General features: G+C 40.3%; 1 protein-coding gene across 1 annotated transcript in view; it reads left to right on the top strand.

The window, feature by feature from the left end:
• LOC126428133 (protein timeless homolog) overlaps positions 1 to 27,379 on the top strand; it is a 483,403-nt gene that overhangs the window by 56,063 nt on the left and 399,961 nt on the right. The window contains exon 15 of the mRNA XM_050090036.1: positions 6,794 to 6,891. Coding sequence (XP_049945993.1) covers positions 6,794 to 6,891 — 98 coding nt within the window. The remainder of the gene's footprint in view (positions 1 to 6,793; positions 6,892 to 27,379) is intronic.

Raw genomic sequence — 27,379 nt, 5'->3', positions numbered from 1 at the left:
CCCGAGGCAGGATTCGAACCTGCGACCGTAGCGGTCCTGCGGTTCCAGACTGCAGCGCCTTTAACCGCACGGCCACTTCGGCCGGCTGACACAGTAGACAAACAAACAATACATCAGTGGATTAGCAATTCTATTGTGGCAGTATAACAAATAGACATCAACTGTATGGTTGTGAAATGGTAACCATCAACTGTTAAGTGGAATCTGACCCTTGTTAAACTTTGATGGACACATAAGGAATATTTACATGTGCACGTGTGTCTTACACTTACAAAGTAATGTATTCAGATTCTCTATTAGAAAGCAGCCAATATTCAGTATACTGTTAAAGCTTTATCTTTATTTGCTGACAAGCTAAGATGGTAGTGGAATAGACAATCCCAGTATGTGTGACTTTATTCAGACATTCTGTTCCTCTGTTCAAAAGAACACATTGAAGGAGAAAATCAAAATAAACTCTGTGTGCCATTTACGGACCTTCAACAATGTACCACCTCTGACAATAAAGTTCAGTGCACGAAGTCAGAACAGTCAATCGGGCGACACTGGCTCATCACAACACTGCACCTGCGTAATAGCCGCCGTTGACAACCTGCCCTGACCATTGTTCAGTTGAGCATCGTGTGTGTTCCTTGTTAGACCTGTTGGACAAAGTGCTTGTTTGGTGTGTTCGTTCTGAACTGAGAACAGGACAATGAATGAGCAAAGGATCAATTTAAAGTTTTGTTTTAAGTTTGGCAAGACACCGAAAGAAACGTGTACAATGCTGACACGTGTTTATGGGTATCAAGCAATGTCCATGAAGCGTGTGTATGAGTGGTTCGCTCGTTTTCAAGGAGGCTGGGAAAGTGTTTCTGACAATCCCTGTAGTGGCTGACCGGTGACCGCTGTCAGTCGTGAAAACATTGAGAAAGTGAGTACATTAATCACGAACAACTGTCGATTAACTGTGCGCATGATAGTGAATTAACTGCAGATGAATGTGAACCATGCGACAAATTTTTACCCAGGAGTTAGGGAAGAGGAAAATGTGTTGTCGTCTTGTAACACATCATTTAATTGACGATCAGAAGCAGGCACGTTTAGAGGCTTCACAGGATTTTGTCAGAATGGTGGATGCGACACCCAATTTCTTGAACCATGTTGTCACTGAGGTTGAAACCTGATTTCTTCGGTACGACCCTGAAACGAAACGGCAAAGCATGGAATGGCATTCTCCGTCATCACCTTGTCGGAAAAAGGCCAGAATTGAAAAACGATGCATCAAGATAATGCTCATCACCTTTATCGATAGTCGAGGCATTATCCGCAAGGAATTTCTACCTGAGGGAACGACGTTGAACAATGCACGGTACGTTGAAATTTTTACCTGTTTCGTACAATGACCCCAGAACACACAAGGTTCCTGGATTTTTGTTCACGACAACGCTTGCCCACACACAGCCAATACTGTCAAACAGTTCCTGGCAAAAAAGGAGGTGGTGCAACTTAAACATCCACCATACTTGCTGGATCTCAATCTTCCAGATTTCTTTGTATTCCCTTGACTTTCAAGGTATACCTTGCAGAGCCCGTGTTTACTAGATACTGTCCCCTCCGCCACACACCGTCAGGTGGCTTGTGGAGTATGGATGTAGATGTAGATGTAGATGTATTTTTCTTGTTTGATCCATCCTATGACACACATACTGCAGCGTTTTTTAATTTACTAAAACTGGCAGAGTTGCTGTGAAAACAATATGTACAGAACAGCATTAGAATGGTGACGTGGGAGTAATATAGGTGGATTTCGTTGGGTTGGGAGTATTAGTAACGTCCAAAATGTATGGTTAAATGCTTTCAAAGCTGTGAAATTTCGTTAGGAACTGAGAATGTGATGTATGGAGGTATGAGGTAGTTTTGGTTCACAACAATACTTGTTTCCATATTGCCCGGTTTGGTTGCCATTTGTATTGCTGAACATTTTCAACTTTGAAACCATTTTGAAATGTGAACACATGCTCAAGGCATCAGTGTGGATGCAGTTGAGAGTTGAGGAACTATACAATTGACACTTACAGTAGTGTGCCGCAAAGAGTCAGCCTTAATATTGCCACTTTGGCATTGGAGAGATGGCCAAAATCAGGGGCTGTTCTAAAATCTTATGCCCATATTTTGGCAAATGTGTTTGCATAAGAAGAAGAAAAACATGGCTATGCGTGTCTCATCAGAATCTACAGCAAACCATTGCCACTAAAAAAAGTTCTGGTATACATGGGGATGTCACAAGCAGAACACGAAGATACAGAGAGAGTGTATAAGGACATTCATGCTGACAGCCATGTTAACAACAATGACAAGTGCTAATCAATAATTGAAGACTTCGTCCAGAAGAACGTCATCCACACAATCGCAAAGATAGCAAGGACGTGTCAATGTGAGAATTATCGCACTGTGATCTTGACTGCTCGAGTGGCTGACCATACCAGATTAATATACAGAAGAGTGAAGAAAAAAAGCAAGGATGTGTTAGATGGCAGTCAGTTTGGCTTTGTGAAAAGCAAATTTACTAAAGAGGAAATTCTGACATTGAGCTTGATAACAGAGGCAAGACTTAAGAAAAATCTAGATCTTTTCATAGGATTAGTCAACTTAAAATAAGAATTTGACAGTGTAAAATGGTGCAAGATTATTTAAATCCTCAGGAAAATAGGTGTAAATTGTAGGGAAAGACTGCTAATATACTCTATCTGATAAGAAAGTACCTGCACATGTATTAGTGGACATCATTATAGTGTGTGTCCATAATTCACCTTCATGATGAACTCTGCCTCAGGACACTTTTAATGAGGTGTTGGACTGTCTGCAATGGAATGGCAGTCTATTCTTCCTTAAAAGTCAAAACCAGATCACAGTGATACTGAACACTAGAGCAAAGTCGACATTCCGACACATCCCTATGGTGTTTTAGTGGACTCTTGTCGAGACTCTGGGCAGATCAGTCAGTTTGGGGAATGTTATTGTCCACAATCCATTGCATCACAGATTCTTCTTTATACCACGGTGCATTGTCTGAACTGTTCCTCTGTCGTACATAGTACATGTCTGTGTAAAATGTTCGTAGAATGACGGCTTTCACGACCAGATGACATAGCTGCTGGTACATCTTTCGGGATGTGAGGTTATGGTCCAAGAAACTCTTCTGTTAATGATGTTTCATCTAGGACTGTGCTGGGCATCTTCAGAGACGCTCCTCCCCTGACTCTTGCCGACTGACTGGTCGATCACCTGAGAGCGACACATATACTGTAGGAAAGGGGGCGTGGTCGAAGTATCACGTGATGAGCAGAGATAATCCTTGTCAAAGATAAAACTTAAGTATCGATTGTCATCGAAGATAAAATTGTCTAACCATTCTGGAGAGCTACTGTCCATATGTCGCTAAGTTTCGTTGCCTCCTCTTTTCTATTAAAATTATCCTGATGCCCATAAATTACAATGGCTTCTCTACATAGTTGTGGATAATAACTGGATGTTGTAGATAAAATTTCTGTTTCAGAAAACTTCACTTTGTGGTTTCCTGACTGAAGAGCATGCTCTGCTACAGCTGACTTCTCTATTTTTTCTAGTCCGCAAAGACTTTTGTGCTCTTTTAGCCATGGATTTACTCTCCTCTCGGTAGTTCCAATATAAACTTTACCACACATACACGGAATTTTGTATACAACACATGTCGACAGAGGAGCGCGTTTATCCTTCACAGATTGGAGTACTTGACTTATTTTCTTTGTTGGTCTGAGAACTGGTGTGATGCCATGTTTCTGTGAAATCTTAACCGATCTGATCCGTTACTTTTTGTAATAAGAGGGAGAGAAAATGTGTTTTTTCATCATTGTGGTTCATCCTTGTCCTTTGGTCTTCTGTTCCTTGGTCACAAAATTCTCTTTACCTCTTTCCCTGAGTAGCTATTTTTCTAAAAGGCCTGCATTCATATGTTTTATTTCAGCTTCCAGGTGTTCTGACATGCATATCCGCTCTGCTCTATCGACAATACTTTTAATGACACCTCTCTTTTGTTGTGGATGGTGATTGGAATTTTTATCCAAATATCTTTCGGTATGTGTTACTTTCCGAAAAACTTTGTTCCAAACTTCCACTGGATCGTCTCATAACTAAAACATCCAAGAAAGATATTCTGTAATCATTTTCCATTTCCATAGTGAACTGGATTTTTGGATTAATTTTATTTAGATGATCAAAGAATTAAAAATCCAAAAATCCAGTTCACCATGGAAAAGGAAAATGATAACAGAATATCTTTCTCAGATGTTTTAGTTATGAGACGATCCAGTGGAAGTATGGAACATAAAATTTTTCGGAAAGTAACACATACCGACAGATATTTGCATAAAAATTCCAATCACCATCCACAACAAAAGAGAGGTGTCATTAAAAGTCTTGTTGATATGCACATTGGAACACCTGGACGTTGAAATAAAACATTTGAAGCAGACCTTCGAGAAAAATGGCTACTCAGAGAAAGAGGTAAAGAGAATTTTGTTACCGAGGAACCAAAGACTGAAGGAGAAGGATGAATCTCAACGACGTAAAAATACAGTTTCTCTCCCTTTTATTAAAAAAGTAACAGAATAGATCGGTAAGATTTTACAGAAACATGACATCAGACTGGTCTTTAGACCAACAAATAGAATAAATCAAGTACTCCGATCTGTGAAGGACAAACACCCTCCTCTGTCGACATGTGGAGTATACAAAATTCCGTGTACGTGTGGTAAAGTTTATATAGGAACTACCAAGAGGAGTGCAGAGAAACCATTGAAATTTATAGGCATCAGCATAATTTTAATAGAAAAGAGGAGGCAGCGAAACTTAGCGACATATGGACAGTAGCTCTGCAGAATGGCTAGACAATTTTATTTTCGACGACAATCAATAGTTAAATTTTATCTTTGACAAGGATTATCTCTGCTCATCACGTGATACTTCGACCACGCCCCCTTTCCTATGATATATATGTCACTCTCGGGCGTGCGACCAGTCAGTCGGCAAGACTTAGCTTAGGAGTACCTCTGAAGATGTCCAGCGCAGTCCTGGACAGAACGTCAGGAACGAAAGAGTTACTTGATCCGCGACCTCACATCCATAAAATGTGTTTGTATCCTTTCACATTTAGTATTTTTTTTAAATCCCAATAGGAAGACCACAAATTAACAATGAAAAACTGCCGTATACTAAACCACCACCTCACGCACACTTCACTGTCAGCACTATACTTGATGGCAGGTGATGTTCTCAAGAAATTTGCAAAAACCAAACCCTTTCATTGGATTGCCATGGAGTAAAATGTGCAGGCAGTATGCAATAGTGCACTGTCCACTGGTTTTACTCTTTACACCACCTAAGTGTTGCATAACATCAACTTCAGAAATGTGTTGCTTACAAGGCTTTGCTCAGCCAATGTGACCAACTCTTTTTAACTTTTTATGCACAGTCATTGAACTTCTGGTAGCACTTTGGAATTCACAAGGTGTTAATTCCACAGTCATTGAACTTCTGGTAGCACTTTGGAATTCACAAGGTGTTAATTCCACTGATTGAACAATTGTTTACAACCGTCCTCTGTAATGCTTGACGTCCATGTCCATCAGTACATGAGGTTGCCTGTTCAGCTGTGGCTGTTTCTTTGTGTTACCAGTCACATTATGAACAGTGACGTGGGTAGATTTATAAAGGTTGTAAAATCTCTGATGGTTTTGTTACTCAGGTGATATCCAGTGACTAATCTGAGCTCTGCTGACTGACCCCTTCTGATGTTACTGGTTCTCTGCTGACAACACAATACCCCACATCTACTTTTATACTGATGTGTCTGCCTCTCTGGACATTACTTAGGATGTTGGGATACTTCTGATGAGAGGGTTTGCAATACGTACAAGAAGCAAGAGGGAACATCAAGGATGGAAGGCTAAAAATGAAGTACTTGGGTTAGAAAGGGTATGGGGGCTGCAGCCTTCTTCTGCTACTGTTCAATCTGTATATTAAAGAAGCAATGACAGAAATATGTGGAAGGGAATTGTGGACTGTGGGGAAAGGAAGGAAGGGCTTGAGTCATGGTGTTACAGAAGGATGCTGAAAATGAAATGCAGTAGTCATCTACAGAATCATTGAGTACAGGAATATGGTGAAAATGTGGACAAGAAGAAGGGGTGGGTTGATAGGATTTGTGTTAAGGCAATAGGGTAACTACCATGGTACTTGATGGTAAAAACTGTAGGGGAAAACAGAGACTGGTATATATTCAACAAGTAATCACTTTGGATGTAAACACTACTCTGAAATGAGGAGGTTCACACGAAAGAGGAAGTTGTGCAAGAAAAGGGGGGGAGAGTTACAAGCAGTAGTGCAGCATCCTGAAATTCAGACTGTGCATAATCCTTTCCAAAATAAGCTGATGTTTGTTGACACCCTGTGACTCTAACATGGATTCATTCAACTGCTACAAGTTGGAAGAGGATGAAGTACAGAATGAGATATTCTCAGTCAACCAGATATAAACACCACAAAAAATGTGTTGTTCAATATAGCCAGTCATTGCCTTGTGGTATAGTCTTTTTTATTCATAGTTATATTATCAGGTAATCAGAGTTTCTTAGAATTGCTTCTTGTTTGTTTTTGCTTCATCAGTTGGCCAATATGAACTTTTGCTCAAGATAGATTACAGACATGAGAATCCTGCTCTAAATACAAACACACAAGTGGAATTTCTGTAATGTTGAATATATTTGTCTTTCAGGGAAGTGTGGCCAGAAAACGATGTTTTTGGTGCAGCTAATGCTTCACTCACTGACGAGTACGATATCTTCAGGGACATTTATATTGCAGACTTGAATCGTGAGTACATAATTGTTTGAACTGATTGTTTTTAAAGGGTGTGTAATTATTTTCTGTGGGAGAAGATTGGAAGAGGTTTTGTGAACAACCTGCATAAGCAGAAACATTTCAGGAAGAAGAAGAGGAATAAGAAAATGAACAGCAGCAACAACAGTAATAACAACAACATGCAACAGATATTAAATAACATCCTTTTCTATTTGGGTTTGTGGGTGGGCGTATTGTTGAATTTATTGTGAGGTTTAATGTTCAGTTTCTCGAGGGAGGTATGACATTCAAATTCAAATTAACAATACACAAAGCTTAGGAAGAAACTGGTAGAATAATATGTGAATACAGGTGTGGTTGTTCCTGTGCCCAGCCCACTTTAAAGGCTTGTAAAGGTAAGTGAAGAAATGTAAGGACATATTTTACTTGTTGTGGCTTGTTATGATTGAGGCAAGAATATTTTATGATGCTCCATTGAAACAATATCTCCCAGAAAAGTGCAAACAAATTTGTGCAGGGTCTGTGGACGCTACTGATTTGGGAGCACATTTGTGCTTCACCTTCTTTTCTCATTAATCTAACTCCGTAGAATTCTTGTCGGAACACTCAATACTATGTTACTTATTGACAGTATTGTGAAACATAATTTGACTCATTTTTTGAAGATTTACGTAGTGCAGATTCCGATGCTGTTCCGTTATGGTGTACTGTATTGCCAGGCTATGGAATACTGAGTATAAAATTTATTGGACAGCAGCTTTTTACCTGTTTCTCTTATAACGATCTTACTTTTGACCCACTATTTTATGCAACAGACTATACAGGTCGGTTCGTTTATTATTTACCATAACTTTAGGATAAGTCATAATGTTTTAAAATGTAAACTTCACCATTTTGTTTTATTGACACCTGATTGGTGCAACATGCTTTGAGTACGAATTCATTCTCTTGCCTCTTTTTGTTCCTTGCTAATGTAGCCTATGAAAATTACGTGTTGCAGTTTCTTTTTTTTCTTTTTCATTTTTTTTCCTAATTTGTGGAAAATGTGTAGCCATCCCCAGAACTATAAACTTCATAGTCACGTAGAAATAACAACAGCCATCCCCAGTACTATAAACTTCATAGTCACATAGAAATAACATCAGAGAATGATGAATTTTTTTTAATGATTAGATGTACAAATTAAAAGGTTGTCATGCCACATGCCGTAAAAACTGCAAATTTTACCAAAAAAAGATGCTACTTTTCTGGAGCCTACTCATTAGTCAGTCTTTATACAAATTATCTGAAAAGTTCAGTTACCTAATAGCAGTTAGCAATCTCCATTGTAAATCTATATGACAAATAGTAATGTACTGTAAACTAGACTCAGGATTTACAGTTGTGTTTCTTTGACAAATACCATTGAAATCAAGTGCTTAGTGCTTAGAAATTGACTGTTAACAAAAAGTGATTCCCCGCCTCTGCAAATGGATTTGCTTGTTTTTTTCTTTTGGCAGTGTTTAATCTTTCAACAATTGAGTTGTTCTTTTGAAAAATAGCACCATTTTGACGCCTATATTTAAGGTTTTTCTCTACATTATTTATCTTTTTCCACACAATTCGATAATAACAAAATCTGCAAAGTATCTTTCTTAGCCGTGTGGCCCATATTTGACAACCCATCAGATAGAACTGATAAGGCACTTACCATAGACATAAAATAAAAAATAACTCTATTCACGTGTTAGGGAAGACTTTCAGCATGGTCAAAACTAATGCTTGTACCAAGAACTCTATTTGACTGATGTGTTGTGCGATTGTATCTGTTGGCGACATTCTGTAATCAAGAAATTTCCTCTTCAAGGCCATTTTATTAACTGCGGATCGCTGTTCATGAATAGTCTTTAGTCTGGCCCACATTTCTGCTGCATTTGTGCACGTCATAACAGATTGCAATTGTTCAAATTACATCGCAGTAGATAGAATGAGCATCGCCTTCGCATTTAAGTCATCCCAAGTGGTTTGACTCTCACCGGCTTCATTTGGCCTTGGTTTCCCCTCGACGATATCAAGCATGTTTTTAGCACAAAAAATAATTTGCAACTGGTATTTCCACAGTTGGAAATTTTTACCATCAAATTTTGGATACTGTACATTTTCAATTTATCCATCTTTGTATAGGCGGAATGTACGTCAAAATTATAATACTCAGTGCAAAATGAGAGCGAAGATTTTCCACAGTAGACCAGCAAAATACAACGGTTCCAGAACTTGAGTGTCACGGTTCACGCCAATAAAGCTCCGATCAAAAGCAATGAATTCACAGAACAGAAGCAGATACCATATGTATGCGTTTGCCTGGCCCCGTAGCCTGATGTCTTTATTATATTTGGCAGAAAATCACAGAGCGAAATACGGTAAATTGGAGTAAAAATAACTTATTGCTCCTTTGTTTATTGCAGCAAATTCCATGACAAGCAGTTAATTCACAGAACAGTGAATATGTCTGCTTGTGTCTGTATATGTGTGGATGGATATGTGTGTGTGTGCGAGTGTATACCCGTCCTTTTTTCCCCCTAAGGTAAGTCTTTCCGCTCCCGGGATTGGAATGACTCCTTACCCTCTCCCTTAAAAAAAATATATATACATATATATAAAATATATAAAAAATATATATATAAAATAGGGAAACATTCCACGCGGGAAAAATATATTTAAAAACAAAGATGATGTGACTTACCATACGAAAGCACTGGCAGGTCGATAGAAAAACAAACAAACACATACATACACACAAAATTCAAGCTTTCGCAAAAAACTGTTGCCTCATCAGGAAAGAGGGAAGGAGAGGGAAAGACGAAAGGATGTGGGTTTTAAGGGAGAGGGTAAGGAGTCATTCCAATCCCGGGAGCGGAAAGACTTACCTTAGGGGGAAAAAAGGACAGGTATACACTCGCACACACACACACACACACACACACACACACATATCCATCTGCACATACATAGACACAAGCAGACAAGCTGAAATGTCTGCTGGTGTCTGTGTATGTGCAGATGGATATGTGTGTGTGTGTGAGTGTATACCTGTCCTTTTTTCCCCCTAAGGTAAGTCTTTCCACTCCCGGGATTGGAAAGTGCTGGCAGGTCGACAGACACACAAACAAACACAAACATACACACAAAATTCAAGCTTTCGCAACAAACTGTTGCCTCATCATGAAAGAGGGAAGGTGAGGAAAAGAAAAAGGATGTGGGTTTTAAGGGAGAGGGTAAGGAGTCATTCCAATCCCGGGAGCGGAAAGACTTACCTTAGGGGGGAAAAAAGGAAAAAAGGACGGGTATACACTCGCGCGCACACACACATATCCATCCACACATATACAGACACAAGCAGACGTCTACGAAAGCTTGAATTTTGTGTGTATGTTTGTGTGTCTGTCGACCTGCCAGCACTTTCATTTGGTTAGTCACATCATCTTTGTTTTTAGATATATTTTTCCTACGTGGAATGTTTCCCTTTATTATAACCATATATATATATATATATATATATATATATATATATATCAATATAATAGAGGGAAACATTCTACGTGGGAAAATTTTATATAAAAAAAGGATGAGGTGACTCACCGAACGAAAGCGCTGGCAGGTCGATAGACTCACAAACAAACACAAACATACACACAAAATTCAAGCTTTCGCAACAAACTGTTGCCTCATCAGGAAAGAGGGAAGGAGAGGGAAAGACGAAAGGAAGTGGGTTTTAAGGGAGAGGGTAAGGAGTCATTCCAATCCCGGGAGCGGAAAGACTTACCTTAGGGGGAAAAAAGGACAGGTATACACTCGCACACACTCACATATCCATCCACACATACAGACACAAGCAGACATATGTCTGAGACTTACCTTAGGGGGAAAAAAGGACAGATATACACTCGTACACACACACATATCCATCCACACATACAGACACATTAAAAAAACTCAATATAGCAAGCTCACTGCTGTCAACAGAATTACAACTTTTTAGTGATTTGATCAATTCTGTAATCTTCTTAGGGGTTGTGTTTTTGGAACTAAAGTCGTTAGTTCAAGGGCATAACACGCAGAACCTAGCTTCTCAGTTAGTTTATGTGAGTGTTGACTCTGTTTTAAATTGTCATCAAACTCAGTTATGAGATGTTACTCGGGTGTGCCACAATCCAATCGGCACGCACATTCATGTGTGTTGAGAAAACATTTAGGGGCACTCCGTGCAACACGAGCTCGGTGCATCCCCACTGGAAGCAGTCGTGCAGGCTGCCACCATGTAGAATTCATGAGGCGGGTCAACGAAGGCTGGCAGAGCACGTGGGAGGAGAGAGGGAGAACAGGGCCCAGTCCCGGAGCCGCTGAATTATCAAGTTGAGCTCAGCACGCTCCCTCGAGTGCCCTGCGTTCACGTGCGTGAGAGGTCTCTACACTACATATGTACTGTGTGTGATGCATCTGATGTTTTGGGGGAGACTTTATTGGTCCCCAGATGTGTAATGCTGAGTTGTATTCACTGACATGAGATCTGTGGAATCAATATGAATGAATTGCACAAAATGCAGTGATGTGTTACTAGTGAAGCAGCCCCAGAAAGGGAAGTGTATTGGGACATTCCCTGCTTATGTTGAATATTAATTACTTCACAGACCATGTAAGTGGTGTTGTGACCCATTCTAAAATATTACCTAAGTATGTGGGAAATAACCCACAAAAATGTCCAGTTAGATCTTTATACATTTCAAAGCAGTGAAAAGACTGGCAACTTGATTTAAATATTCCGAAACATGAAACTGTGTGTTTCATAAAATGAAAAAAATATAGAAGGTTAGATGGGTAGATCACATAACTAATGAGGAGGTACTGAATAGAATTGGGGAGAAGAGAAGTTTGTGGCACAACTTGACTAGAAGAAGGGATCGGTTGGTAGGACATGTTCTGAAGCATCAAGGGATCACCCATTTAGTATTGGAGGGCAGCGTGGAGGGTAAAAATCATAGGGGGAGACCAAGAGATGAATACACTAAGCAGATTCAGAAGGATGTTGGTTGCAGTAGGTACTGGGAGATGAAGAAACTTGCACCGGGTAGAGTAGCATGGAGAGCTGCATCAAACCAGTCTCAGGACTGAAGACCACAACAACAACAACATTACTACACTATCAGTGGCTAACATACAGAATCTTCCAACTTGTACAATTGTGGATGTAATAATTGGTGAGGATATCAAATGCAATGATCACATATGTTCAGTCGTAGGTAAAGAAGACTTCAATTCATTGACAGGATACTGCGAAAATACAATCAGTCTACAGAGGATATTGCTTAAAAAAACACTGGTGCAATCCATCTTAGAATACTTCTCAGTCATGTGGGACTTATTCCAAATAGAACCATAGTTTCTAAACTGGGGGGTAATTAGCTCCCTGAGCAGTAAAATGTAATTTCCTGAGGGTAAAAACTAAAAGTTCTATGGTGTTTCAGTCACAAAATAAAATTATTTTTGAAAGATTATTACTATTTCATAAGACTGAATAGTGATTACAAAAGGTTTCAAATAGTAGCATTAACACATTACTCTATGTAGTGGAGGTTACAGTTTGTGAAGTGAATGTATGAAGTTCTTCCTCATGCACAGATGGGCCCAGAAAAATGTAGGCACTCTTTGATAGTCTGTATTAATGTAACAAAATGTCGTACCATCACAATTCTTGCATGGGGGGAATGTTATTTTGTGTGTTCAAAGTGATCCCGCTTAGCAGGCAAACAATCCTGTTAGTCGAACTATGGCTGTCTGTGTTGCGGTGTGATAGCCAGATATCCTCTCAGGACACCTTAATTGTTTCTAGTAGCTTGTTCTGTACAGCTTCCTTCTGTTGACAGACTTCATTTTTCAAGGTCCTCCATTGGTGTAAGTCAAGAGGTGTAAGGTCTGGAGACCATGGTAGGTACCCCTCTTCAACCTATGCATCGTCAAGGTAGATTTTATCTGCATCTCTGGCAACTCTGCTGTAGTGAGATGGAGCACCATCTTGTTATAGGTAAAATCTTTCACTTCCAAACACCTATTGTTTGGGCAGCAGCTAAAATTGATGTTTGCAGCATATGAAGATACACCTCACCCGTTATGGTACCTTCAAAGAAGAATGGGCCAATCAAACCGTGTGATGACAGACCACACTACACATTAACACCCAGTAGATTAACATGTTTGTCCAAGTGAACTTGAGTATTTTCAGGAGCCCATTACACACAGTTGTGGCTGTTAACAGTACCGTTCGGTTTGAATTGTGCCTCGTCAGACCAGATAACCATCCCTATAAACTATTCATTGTCTCAAAGTATGCCTTCAGACCATTCACACTACTCAATCTTTCAATACGGGTTGTCCCCATTCATAGCATGCAGTGATCTAGAAATGTACACTTTCCAGTTTGCAGGTTTCAGAATTCATTGTGCACTTGATAGGCGTACCCACTTTCATGTGACCCTACTTCACAGATTTTTTAGGTGATTTAGTAAAATTCTACAACATAGCAGCACTGGAAGCTAGTCTTGATGTTTTTGGTCAGCCAGAACTTCCCTTATGCAGCATTACCGTTGTCTTCAAATTCATTCCGAATACCATAAATTGTTGTACATGTTGGTAACTGCGTTCTGTACACATTACATTACAAATTACATCATTGCTGTTGTACCGCCATCATTTTTCCGTACTTCCAGTACCACTTCAGTATGGCCTTGCATTGCTGAAATGACAATCTTACTTCATTCATCACTGCACTGTCATCTGCTTGAAAACGCATGCCAAGGGACTACACTACCGTGCAAGATTGCAAAAATATGTCATTTTGTTCCAAAGATAGTAACTATCAAAGAATGTCTACATTTTTCTGGCCCCCTCTGTAGTCCACTCATTAGTCCAACTAATACTTGTACACACGTGAGTTAAATTGGAATGTGTGTCGCAATAATTATGTTCAGTCTACATGACTGCTTGTAATACACTGATGATAGCTGCACTGGCATTTGAAATCTAGACCTGCACTGCAATAAAAAGACAGTTGGTGTCACAACCGATGCTGACTTTCTTTCTGTCCTAAATTGAAAAATTGTACCAAACTCGACTCTTGTCCAGATTTCCTGTTTTTCATGAGCAGTCAGTTTAACCACTGATCTATCTGAGCGTTTGCCTCCAGGCCGGACTCAAACTTTCATTGTCAGTGATGATTCGTTTGGTTACTTCTGAACCCATGGTTTCCTTGATGCGTAGACTCAAATATTCCTGAGATGATAACACATTGATATGTGGTACATCTGTTTTACTGAACGGGAACACACTAATCTTGGCCTGTAATGTAGTCTTTATTTGGCATCTCACCATTACTTGGTTGGGTATATATATCCCAGTCGTCACATCTGTTAGAAACCATATATACAGTCCTATGTCACATGTTCCTTAGCACTTGAAATTGCACTTAGAATCATTGCAAATCTTGGGGAGAGGCAAATCAGTAAGGTGACATATTTTACATACTTTCATTCAATAGTTTACATGGAATTATGTTCTTGGGTAACTCATCTTGAAGAAAGTAAGTTTCATTGTGCAAAAATGTGCTGTAAGAATAATATGTGATGCTCACTCATTGTCATCTTGTAGGAATCATTTTAAGGAGATGGGCATTCTGACTACTGCTTCACAGCATTTTTATTCCCTCATGAAGTTTGTTGTAAATAATTCACTGAAGTTCAAAAGGAACAGTGATGTACATAATTACAGTACCAGAAGGAGAAATTCATTACTCCATATTAAGGTTGTCTTTCGCACAAAAAGGTGTGCACAAAGTGGCAACCAAAATTTTTGATAACGTTAAATGACTCTTTTCACAACATTACAATCTATTGTGCAAAATGATCCGCAGAACATGTGCCTAACTACTTTCGGGCAGACCATCACTATTTTGGGCACTGACAATCTGCCGGCCTGTAGTAGGAGGCGACTATATGATTTTTGACAGATCTTACAATGGAGATATCCTGAAAAGGGTAATGGTGAGCTATTCTAGATGTGGTTGGGGAAATCTCAGACAGAACGGATTTCATTTCAGGGCATGATTTTAGGAAGTCATGACCTTGTCGAAGTAGCTGATTAATACATTCAAGACCAGGATAATACTGAATGATAAGTGGTGTACTCCTAAGTTGTTTTTAAGGGGGATCAGTAGAACCAGGATTGGAGGTTGATGGTGCAGGAAATCTGTATTTGAATTAGGCTGGCCGGGTAATTATGTCCAGTGGACGCTGAGATGAGAAAGATGGAGTATTGCTGTAAAAAGTCAGTGTCTGAACCATCCACATTAAACCCACTAACAAAGGGAGAGCCACCTGTAAAGTGACATATGTCATACCAGCTATTATGTAAACACTGTTCGGCCTCTTACATCGGCATCAGTTCGGATGAATGGACATAGGCAGAGGACATATATTGGCAGTACACAATATCCTGTTGCAGACCATGCACTACAATGTGACAGTCATGACCTCGGTGCCTGTTTCACAACGTGTGCCATCTGCCTTGTTCCCCCAGACATCAGTTTCTCAGAGCTCTGTAGGTGGAAACTGGTGCTACAACATGTCCTCCATTCTCCCCCAACTGCACCTGGCCTTGATGTACATTAATTTCTTTGGTCTCAGCATTTTATTTTTCACCATCCACCTCCCACCCCTCTCACATACAATGCACTTAGCTTTTCACTCTTATTAACTCATGCATGTGTGTCTTGCATATTTCTCTATCTTCCAGCTTTAAACTATCAGGTTTTCAAATCTTGCACGATGTAGTCCCGAACAATCAGTCTTTCCTTCTCATCCCGTCCGGTAAGTCTCCCCTGAACCGAGGTTCTGGTTGATGCCTTTGAACTGTATCCCTTTTCCTAAACTTCACTAGGCCTTTTTCTTTACACCTCTTCCTCCCCCTTCAACCCTTCCACCTGATGAAGGAGCCACTGGCTCCAAAAGCTTGCATATGAAATACTGTCTGAGGCAATACTGACCTTACGACTTATCTTAGAAGAAAGATTAAGGAAAGGCAAATCCACGTTTCTAGGATTTGTAGACTTAGAGAAAGCTTTTGACAATGCTGACTGTAATACTCTCTTTCAAATTCTAAAGGTGGCAGGGGTAAAATACAGGGAGCGGAAGGTTATTTACAATAACCAGATGGCAGTTGTAAGAGTCGAGGGGCACGAAAGGGAAGCAGTGGTTGAGAAGGGAGTGAGACATGAACATTAACAAAAGCAAAACGAGGATAATGGAATGTAGTCGAATTAAGTCTGGTGATGCTGAGGGAATTAGATTAGGAAATGAGACACTTAAAAGTAGTAAAGGAGTTTTGCTATTTGGGGTGCAAAATAACTGATGATGGTCGAAGTAGAGAGGATATAAAATATAGACTGGCAATGGCAAGGAAAGCGTATCTGAAGAAGAGAAATTTGTTAACATCGAGTATGGATTTAAGTGTCAGGAAGTTGTTTCTGAAAGTATTTGTATGGAGTGTAGCCATGTATGGAAGTGAAACGTGGACGATAAGTAGTTTAGACAAGAAGAGAATAGAAGCATTCGAAATGTGGTGCTAAAGAAGAATGCTGAAGATTAGATGGGTAGATCACATAACTAATGAGGCGGTATTGAATAGAATTGGGGAGAAGAGGAGTTTGTGGCACAACTTGACAAGAAGAAGGGACCGGTTGGTAGGACATGTTCTGAGGCATCAGGGGATCACAAATTTAGCATTGGAGGGCAGCGTGGAGGGTAAAAATTGTAGAGGGAGACCAAAAGATGAATACACTAAGCAGATTCAGAAGGATGTAGGTTGCAGTAAGTACTGGGAGATGAAGAAGCTTGCACAGGATAGAGTAGCATGGAGAGCTGCATCAAACCAGTCTCAGGACTGAAGACCACAACAAAAACAACAACAACATGTCTGTTCTCCAGCTGCCACTTGGTGAACAGCTTTTTTATCTATCCAGTTACGTTATGTTAAGAATAATAAAAACTTTTTTTCAAACTTGTAAAATATGAAGTGCACAACTTGATTACAGTATTTACAAAGGTGAACATAAAGTACTCCCCCTCCCCCAGCCTTTGATTGGTATAGTTAATGTTAGACCTGAGGAAAATTCAATTGAGAAAGCTGATAAATTGTGACAGAATTGCTGGGCAACACGTGTTTTCGTTAGGCGAAATGTGCAGTACTGTGAATCAATGCATATTAAAGTAAAAATGACTGCAATGTCCTAGTTTTTAGGACTGTTACTTCCTTCCTCAGGAAGATATTTACGTACTATTGTCCTCTTATCCTGGGATATGAGATGACCTCCCCTTCCTTTTATCCTCCCCCAACCTGTTCCTCTCCATCACTTTTACTTTTATGTTCGTGTGTCGGTAGTATTACACATTTCACCTCCAGGCAGTAAGTACTGGCTGCCATCAGTTATTAATGTTAGATCTGCAACACTCATAACTCTAGCTGTAAATCATAATAATAAATAATAACTTCGTGTTCAGTTTCACAGACTTATCATGCTTTTTATTCATTTATTTATTTTTCAATTTAGAACTGGGCAGTAACCCCCTCACCCTCAATTCTGTAAACAATTGAACATGTATAAAACAACTTCATATGTCTCATTATTTTACAAAAGAGGTAAGATGTTAAATATTTGATATTAAGCATGTAAGCAAGAAGCAGCTTCAATAAGGTTCTTTAATATGACATATTGTGTTAAACATGTAATGTAAGATTATAACATTTTAATGCGTAGATTACGACAATATTTTAAATTTTTAGATTCGTGAGCAGTTAAATGAAATTCTTAAAATACAACTTTCGTTGCCCCTGGAAGGTGTTAGATATAGTCAATCTGAAAATGGGACTTTGTGCTTGCGTGCCTGTATGTCTGTTTTAACCATTTAGTAATATAAGTTTTAATGAGGGAGCACATGTATTTCAATACTGTGAGAAGCTGTGGTTAAAACAGAGATTTTACAGGACTAATATTTGTTGGACAATCTTTGCAAATCATCCCTTGGCAGTTATCTTGTCACATGTCTTCTGTAATAATAATAATAATAAAATTAATATTGTTATAACTGGTTATTATTATCATTATTATTATTATTACAATTACTGCTACTACTAATACTATCATTTGATGCTACTGAGATAGACTATTTTAGAAAGCTGCAGTTCATGTATATTTTGCTAGGAAAATAATTCCTAGTTGAAAATCAAAAGAACTGATTAACTATTCTTGAATGCAAAATGTATGGTATTTATCCAAAGCATAGTGTAATCGGATCGTAAACCAATAAGTACATTGATTAGCGTTTGGCAAACAGTGTAAGCAATCTGTTGAACGCTGATATTTGCCTCTAAGAACCACCCTCCTTAGTTAATAATCGTGCAATCAGTCGTCTATCGATTGATTTAAAACCGAGCTTAGTTTCTTGATTTTCCACTGAAAAATGTGTAACTGCTAATGTCTCTGGGTCTCATTAATATTATTTGATGACATGTAACATTATAGCACACTTTCAAGTCACTGACTTATTATTAATTAAGGTAGTAGGATAGAAATTCCATTTTTATGTTCTTGTTGTTTTGCTGTAGGACAGTGAACATAAGTGTATTAGTTCCTCATAGTGTTCGGGATCTGCAAGAGGATAAAGGGGCTTGGTGTTGTTTCCTTATTTTCTGAGAGTGAAGCAGAAATACAGAAATAATTATTTTCAAGTGTCTATATTTGCCTGCAGTCAATACACCATCATTCATAAGAAATGTAATTTTATACTATGAAACAGTAGCAAAAATCCTTTCATCTTTACTCCCGAGAATATGCAAACGTCTCCAAATACATTCAGTAGGGAGCTTTGTACAAACATCATTACTACCACATTTCCGACAGTGAATATTTATCATCACTGAAGTTTTAAAAAAGTCAGGGCAAAAATGTGCCATTTGTCTTTGCTTTATGACAGCCTCGTAATTTCAAGGTAATAAATTCAAATTCTACAAGCTTAAAATAGGCTCCGACTTACATCAGAACGTATGATAAAAAGTTATTGGGTCTGATGATAAGACTATCTCTCACAAATACAGTAATTTTTGACATAATTTTCCTTCAACCAAAAAATTATTTGATATCTGCATTGCAATTGAAATCTATCATGCATTTTTTGTATGTTCAGTCTATGTTCTCAGTGCAGATTTTTGTTTTTAGCAGTTTGTCTTATTTCAGACTATATGTATTATCTCACCTCTTAAGCTTTAAAGAACTGAATGTCGCAAACGTTTAAATAGTCACATTGAGGTATGGCAATGTTTGCTGTGGTTGATCGTCACATCATCCTTAACACAATTGGTTTTGTTTTTGCACTGAGGTGTCTCATTTTCTGTTTGTTTGACTTATTCTAAGGTTTGTCCATGGATAACATCTAGTTTTCACACTTGTTAAGACTGTAAATGTAAAATATATAAAACAGTTCAGTGAAATATTTTCTATTAAAAATAATTACACTTACAGAAGAATTTGCATATTTCAAATCTCTTTACAGTAAACAATCTGGGAAGCACATTTACACACATTTTTGTCTGGTAGAAGAAAAGCTTTTGTAAAAAAATATACAGCTTTTTTGGCACAATATTTTGTAGGGGAAAAATTTCTTACAATACAATTACATAGACATCTGGGAATGCAAGATAGGCTGGAGGATTTTAACATTTCTGTACTTTACACTGTTCTTTCTTTTTTTATATTTAAGAAGTCCTTAAATGTATGAACTGATGTAGTGCGCACTTGGAAAATTACCAAAATTCTGTTAGTAGAACAGGTATGTCCACCATGCACTGTTATCGGCACAATTTGTTTATAAAACTTTTGTGATGAATGTGTGAAATGACAATTTGGTACCACTTTTCAAGTGCAGATCATTTAGTTGAAATAAAAATTTTAATGTGGTGATGAAAGTTCAATCTAATTACTCTGTAAATCTGTCTAGTTTGTAACATTACAAACCTAGCACATATAATAACTGTAAGAGAGAAAGACATTGCTAATGTGTTGTATTATTGCATTAAAATGTATTACAATTTCCTGACATCTTGTTGCAACATAGTACACCTCCCTACTATTTAAAAACCTGTGCAGAGAACATATCACTTAATCTCTAATGTTACAAGTCCTTCATCTGCACTTTAAAGTAAAACATTTAAATCATTTACTTGAAGGGGATATTTTCAACACAGCCACACCATAAACTTTGAAGTGCCATGATATTTTCGGATCGTACGTACTTGTATTCTCAAAAGACGTACTAGTATATTAATCAGGTTTTTCTGACAAGCTGTTTGGTCAATATTAGTGTGCATAAAGAAGGGAAACATGAAGGAATTTTAAAGTGAGATCATTCTCTGGTAGTGTATACTTATTGTGAGTCTGTTATTAAATAGTCCTGCAGTATGTGAAAAATACATACTAGTACTACCAACATTTAATGTACCAAAACACTCTCATAGCAAAAGGAATTGAAAACCAAAATAAGGACTTAACACACGACTATTAAATTGTCACACTTACACAGAAACTTTGAAGTTTTCTGGAATGCAACACAACATGTATATTGAAGAGTGAAACTGTTGAAGATATGTTGTTGTATGAAGTGGATATCCTGAAGGCTGTTGTTATCCATGATGATGCAGGTGGCATGTAAATGGTTTTTCAGTGGACAGCAGTTAGAACAGCTGTAGCACATTTAACCAGCAAATTGAATCTCATAATTCTCACTCTTGATGGCAGATACATTTCCACATATGCATTTACATGACACAGATCTAAGTTAGTGTATATAATTGTACAGGAATTGATCTGTAGACTTGTTACTGTACTCACACTTCTCGCTGGATGATTTTTATTTTTGATGTCTGTTAAAAAAGTCTTCGGATATCTCTTTCAGTTTGATGGAATTTTGTTTTTAATACTGTTTCCATGTCCAGTTATTATTGAGCTGGTAGGTGCAAAGCCATACATTTATCCTTCTGATTTATTGTGAAATATATATGATTTGTAATGGAGTGACATGATGACAATGGTTATGCAGTGTCTACGGATGGTGTGGTTAATAGACAGATATACATGCAGTAACTGGTTCTTTGTGAAACAGTTAAATATAAAAACATTTCCTTTTGTGCGTTTTTGTATCATTGACATTCGTTCTTTCTCTTGGCCTGTCTGCTCCACTATATTCACTTCCAGCAAGTACAACAGTATAAATTCTGTCAGCGCTGTTTGCTGTTCCACTGGTTATTCAGTCATTGAATGGGTCTTATATTTTTCTCTGTATGTGCAAATAACAAGTTGTCATGCATTATACTCTTGCCTATTCTCTGTAGGTTATAGATTTGAAGAGAGCCATGAAATTACCACATTGTCACTGCATTGTGGTTATATTATGATTTATCAGACAGATGGTAACTAATACAAAGAGACATTTGTGTTCTATATACTCTCTATATTTCTTCTGGAGCTTTCACAGCCCATTCATCTAAAATATTCACTTTTAAATGTTACTTTAGAATTGTAGCCTCATTTGAGATTATGACAGTTCCATTATTATGAATGTTTCCGTATAACAGACATCAGTTTTCATATGTTATCTGCTTGACTACCATATTCGTAATCTTAATACTGATATAGCAGCTCACAAGGCCTCTTGCTATGAGTTTATATGTGGTTTACGGCTTCTGGAGGAAATTGTCAAAATAATTTCCGAATATCCATTAATTATGAAAAGATGATTTGATGGGTATTATTTCAATTTATTGTCAATGTTGACCATGCTTTATATTCCATTTGGAACCTGTTGGACATCTGGTTTAAATGGAGAGTCACGGATTACATTATAGCTCTTTTTATGTTTCGTAAGATGCAGTGCAATTCCAATATTATGCAGAGATGATTTCATTGGTTCGTTTTTGTGTGTACTGCGCTTTTTTGCACTGCCATCACTTCTGTTTTGATGTTGTGTTTGTGGTACTTCGAGACATCTGATTTATCAGTTAGGCTGTTTGGTGGTATATTGCCCAAAACATTTAGCTGTAATTTTTATATTCTGATTATTACATTACCCAGTGTCAGAATAATTGACATCTGCTTGCTGTAATGCTGAAGTCTCACAAAAATTTTACTGTGGATGTCAGATCGTATGACAGTGAACCTTTGTAATTGGATAATCCGAGTTTGTGAAGCGGACATTGACATTCCACAAATATGGTTTTCTTGTTTCTTTGCACCCCCAATTTGTTTGGAGGTAATGACTCACATCTATAAAAGTGACATTCAACAGAACTTTTTGAAATCTCAGGTATCTCTCGCAAGCAGTGGAATGTTTGCCGCATCGGGCCCTCGTGGCGATCGTCACCAGAGTTCTGTCATGGTACGCACTTCGATATCCTCGTCTGCCCCGCCACCAAATCCGTAGTCGTCTTCCTCGCGCTGCCTGCTGTAACCGCCAAAAGCTACGGTGCTGCTCCCACTCCCACCTGCCGCTCGCTTGGCAGCCAGGTGCGGCAGTGCGGCGCCGAGGGCAGCGACGAGAGCAGCCCCGACGGCGAGGAGTACAAACATGCCGGGGTGAGAACCGCTGTGCGCTGTCGAGGGCAGCTCTTCGTCCTCGGCCTCCTCGTCACCCACTTGGCGACTGTAGAATGCTTCCCTTTCGTTTCCAGGTCTGTCCCCTCTGTGTCCCAACTCCAGAAATGCTTCTCTGATACGCCCATATCCGGCAGGGGCCAGCTCCCCATCTGCAAATGTCCCTTCAGCAGTAGTCCTGTATCCTTCCGCTTTTAACATTGTGCTCTCACGGGTCCTTACACCCTCACCATCTTCGTCTGAACTCTCAGTCGATTCGCGGAGGACTTTCGATATACGTTGCCGTATCACTTCAGAGGCATCCTTGCCAATTTCTTGAGTTGTTCTTCCTCCCTCTCCTAAAGTAGCTACAGATGTTGGCCGTTGCCAGACAGTAAGCAGTGAATCGCTAAGTGACTGACTTTGATGCCCAGATACTGTGCTCACGAAGTTATCGTCACTATGATCTTCAGGGTGACTGTAAGGCCTGTTTGGATCCATAGTTTCCCTGTATTCATTCACAGTTGCACTGGTCCCTACAATATCCTTTCCATGGTTACCAACATTACTGTGACTCCCCTCCACCGAATGTGTTACTTCAATTGAATGAGGCCCTTCTTGTTCTAGTGAATCGTCCTTTGCTGTTATGTTGTCAGTATCTTCATTGACGAGATTATACGTTACCAGCCCACTATTAGCATTTGGTGGGGTGCCACGTCTTGAGTTAATTCTTATCCTCTTTTGTGCTCCACTCTTGTGTAACAGTTCATCTGATCTGCCAGTGGCAACAAGCAATGTGTCTGGACTTGGCATCATGGGTGTGCCTTTTCTACTAGGTTCTGCCTCAGAAGAAAGGGTGCCAATGTTTGAAGCAGTGCTCGTACTAAGCACCTCGCGAGCAGCTTTGCCAGCCTCAGCAACTGGCTGTTTCTCTGTGGTAGCAAAATTATTTGTCTCAGTAATTCGCCACCTCTCATTGTCTTCCAAATTAGTCAGTGTTTCTGCTGTTGAAGACATGTGATGAGAATTGTTGCTTGTTTTACCAATTGTTGTTGCTAAGGTTTGCATATTACTGTACTCCACCCGCTGGCTGGTGCCTGGAAGTTCACTGCTACTTCCTTCCACTTCATATTCCACAGCCATCTTTTTGTCATATGTTCCATTTATAACACCAGCCAGATCAGTATCAGCATAATGTTGTGTTTTCGCATGTTTTCCTGCTTTTTCTGACTTGGGGATCAGCTCCAAAAGAGGATTCTGTGTTGTCAATACATTTAAAGAAGGATGCTCCTTTCGAGCAGTAGTTTTGGCCATGCTTTGTGGTTGAGCATTGTGAATTTCTCCCTGTCTTAATAAATTAGCAGTAACTTCTGGCCAAGTGGCTGTCGTCTGCTCATCTTTGTAATGGACAGCATAGAATTGACTGCCAGCAGTTCCAACATGGTCATGTGTACCTTGTTCATTTTGTGCCTTTTGAACACTGTTATTAGGGTCCAGATTCTCTCTTTTTTCATTGAATGTTGTTGCCTTCCTCGAGTATTGTTCATCCTGCTCTTTTGGCCAAGGAATCCGGCCAACTTGACTTCTTGTTGGGGGTTTCCACTGTCTCAGTGATGCCTGCGGTGTTTTCTGATGTTTTCTTGACATCACATTTTGCTTTGAATGGGTAATAGACAGCTCATCTTGAGGTTTCATTGTAGGACGAGTATAGGCAGTATGATTTTGCCTTTCTTTTGTGATACGTATAGACCGTGTCGTCTGCTTTTCATCAGTGTTCATTCTGGTTGGAACTGTTGTACCGGATGGATGTTGTCCTGGTTTACTGTGTAACACTCTCTGTGACCCACTGGCTAAAATATTCTTTTTTGTGGCTGTGCTGACAGATGAACTTACATTCAACAATTTGATTACCCTGATTACATGTGATGCTGCCTTGACAGAACGGAGTGTGGTGACGTCAGCAGGTCGCGGTCGTGTAGTGTTTTCACTGTGCGATGTTAGAACTGTGATGTTGAGTATTACTCTGCTTTCCCCTGGACGAACTAGACTTCCCTCATTCGAATGTGTTTGTTGCACTGTTTCGTTTAGTGCGTGCACTGCAGTATTTTTTTGAGGTTGTGGCTGGGATAGGTGAGTAACATCTGTGACAGTGGATGTCTGCATGTCCAGTGGCACTGTCACAGGAGCTAATCCACATGGTTGTTCTACTTGTCCAAGTAGAGGATTGCTCTGTGCTTGTCCTAAACATTCTATGGCAGTGCTTGCAAGTGTTGCTTTGGTATCTGGCAGGGAACTAACAGTAGTAACACTATTACTGGCATTAGTATTAAGAGACATACTTGGGGAAGTAAGATGGATGAGTGAACTTATTGAGACTGTCTGTATGTCTGTAGACATAGTCACTCCAGATAATGTAGCTGGGGGCAACCATTCAGATGCAGTCACAGTGTCACTGGTTGGTGATACAGATGCTGATCCATACCTTTCACTGGAACTTCCATCGCTGTCTGAAGTGCTGAATGATCTACTGGCCTCCGTCTGGCTGTCAGAGTCGTTGGCAAAATGAGTGTCAGTGATGGGTTGATGTGGTGCAGCAGGTTGATGTGGTGCAGCAGGTTGATGTGGTGCAGCTGTTGCCGGTGACAAAGTAGTGACGAGTCTCGTGTTACCATTCTTGTCTCGACGAGTTGACGCACCTCTGCCCATTGTAGTGTGTTGCCCGCCAGTTGAAAATTCCCTGCTGGGGACTGTAGTGGTCTGTTGTTGAGGCTGAAGATTCTTCGGTGGAATTGTGATGGTAGGAGCATTAAATAGTATGGTGTGTGTTGTGTAAGGTCTAGGCAGGGTCATTTGTGCAGGGGGAGGCTTTTGCCACCCTTTTAGGCTTCTAGTTAGTTTCTCTTCCGTAAGCTGATCGACTGGCATGCCCCGCAGTGGCGGTGGTTCAGCACAAAATGCTTTGGCTCCAATGTTGTCCTGTTGTTTGTCTCGATCATTCACTTCTGACAGCTGGTGAAGCCACTGTGCCAACCACAGTACCTCCTCCATTGTGCAGCTCCAGGGGTTGCCTGCCAGGTGTAAGAGTCTGAGACGAGGGAGGAGGAGTGGCAAATCAGGCCGCAGCTGGGTCAGGCCCACATTTTCCAGGTTGAGCTCTCTGAGCTGTCCACAAGCAGCCAGTGTTGCAGAATCCTCAAGGAGACCACGAGCCAGCTCTGGACTGCCGTCCAACTGAAGAAGCTCCAGTCGCTCTGGTGCAGCAACTGGGAAGGCTGTGGATGTGTAGTCTGTCGAGGTGTCCCATGTTAGGTTCGAAAGGCGTAGGTTTGTGAGACCGAGAGGACCAGATATCAGTGGCAGTGGGGAAACTAGGGGATTCCCAGATAGGTCCAGTTCTTGAAGTGATGGTAGAGCTGAGAAAGTTCCGTGGACAATGTTTGTGATATGGCAGTATGTAAGTGATAAAACTCTCAGCCTTGGCAGGCCTCGGAAATCGGCCGGTGTCAGCTCGGTGATGGGATTGTAATCCAGTGTCAGGAGCTTCAGACCAGCTGGTAGACTGCGAGGCACAAAATTTAAAGCATTACCAGCTAGTAGCAGTGTGGCAAGCAGTTCGAGGCGTCCCAGCGCATCTTCCTCCACTTCAGAGAGTCCATTGTGGCGCAAGTCAAGCAGTGCCAGCAGTGGGTAACTATCTGCATCTCCACAGCGTACAGTTGTGACGGCATTGTCTGCGAGGTGCAGTGTTCTTACAGATTGCGTCAGTGCCTCTGGGAGACGGGTCAGGGCTGCTGCCGTAGCATCCACCGCTCGTAGTCGTCCACCGGCCAAAAGCAGTCTGCGAAGTGGTGCATTGCGTGATACATCCAGTTCAGCAAGAGATGATAGCGCTAGTGCTGGTGCTGGGAGTGCCGACAGCGCATTTTCACTCAAGTCCAATTTTTGTAACGATACCAATGGGGCAAAGCAGTCATCTGCAAGTGCACGCAGTCTATTTGCTGACAAGTTGAGGTGTAGTAACACCACAAGACCATCCAACCACCCAGCCTCCAGGCACTCCAATTTATTGCCACTCAAGTCGAGCCGCTCCAGTGATGTTACACCATTGAATGCACCACGTTCCATATCGACGATGGCATTGAATGCCAGGTCTAACACTAGAAGTGCTGACAGTCCAGTAAATGCCCCCTTGTGGAGCTTCTGCATTCCATTCCCCCTAAGATGCAGCTCTTCCAGTGCTGACAGACCCGAGAAACTTCCCGCAGTCAAATTATTGTGTGAAAGATCCAGTCTGATAAGCCCTGAGAGACCACGGAAGGATTCTGCATGCAGTTCAGCTAATGCATTTCCTGACAGGTTGAGTAGCTCCAAAGCAGGCAGATATTGAAAGGCCCCTGCCTCTAGGAAGCTTATATTATTGGATGACAAATCGAGTGTGAGAAGGGCTGGCAGTCCAACATTTCCGTACCATGTCGTACGGACTGTAGTCAGCCTGTTTTTCGACAGGTCGATGTGTTCCAGCAGTGGGAGAGACGACAGGGCTCCATCGTCGATGGCTGCCACAGCGTTGCCGGAGACGTCTAGCACCCTGAGGACAGCCAGCCTCGTCGAGAGCCAATCGGAGCGGAGTGTGTCCAATAGGTTCCCTCGGAGTCGCAGGCGTTGGAGAGTCGGCGGAAGGCTGGTCGTCTCGATGCGGCGGACCAAGCAGTAGGACACGTCCATCTCTTCCAGGCGAACAAAGTTGCGGAAGGCGCCACGCCGCAAGGTCTGTAGGTGGCACTGGCGTACGTGGAG

The sequence above is a fragment of the Schistocerca serialis genome, chromosome 12 (assembly GCF_023864345.2).
Source record: "Schistocerca serialis cubense isolate TAMUIC-IGC-003099 chromosome 12, iqSchSeri2.2, whole genome shotgun sequence".
Classification (NCBI taxonomy): Eukaryota; Metazoa; Arthropoda; class Insecta; order Orthoptera; family Acrididae; genus Schistocerca; species Schistocerca serialis.
This window is presented reverse-complemented; position numbering and strand designations above follow the sequence as displayed.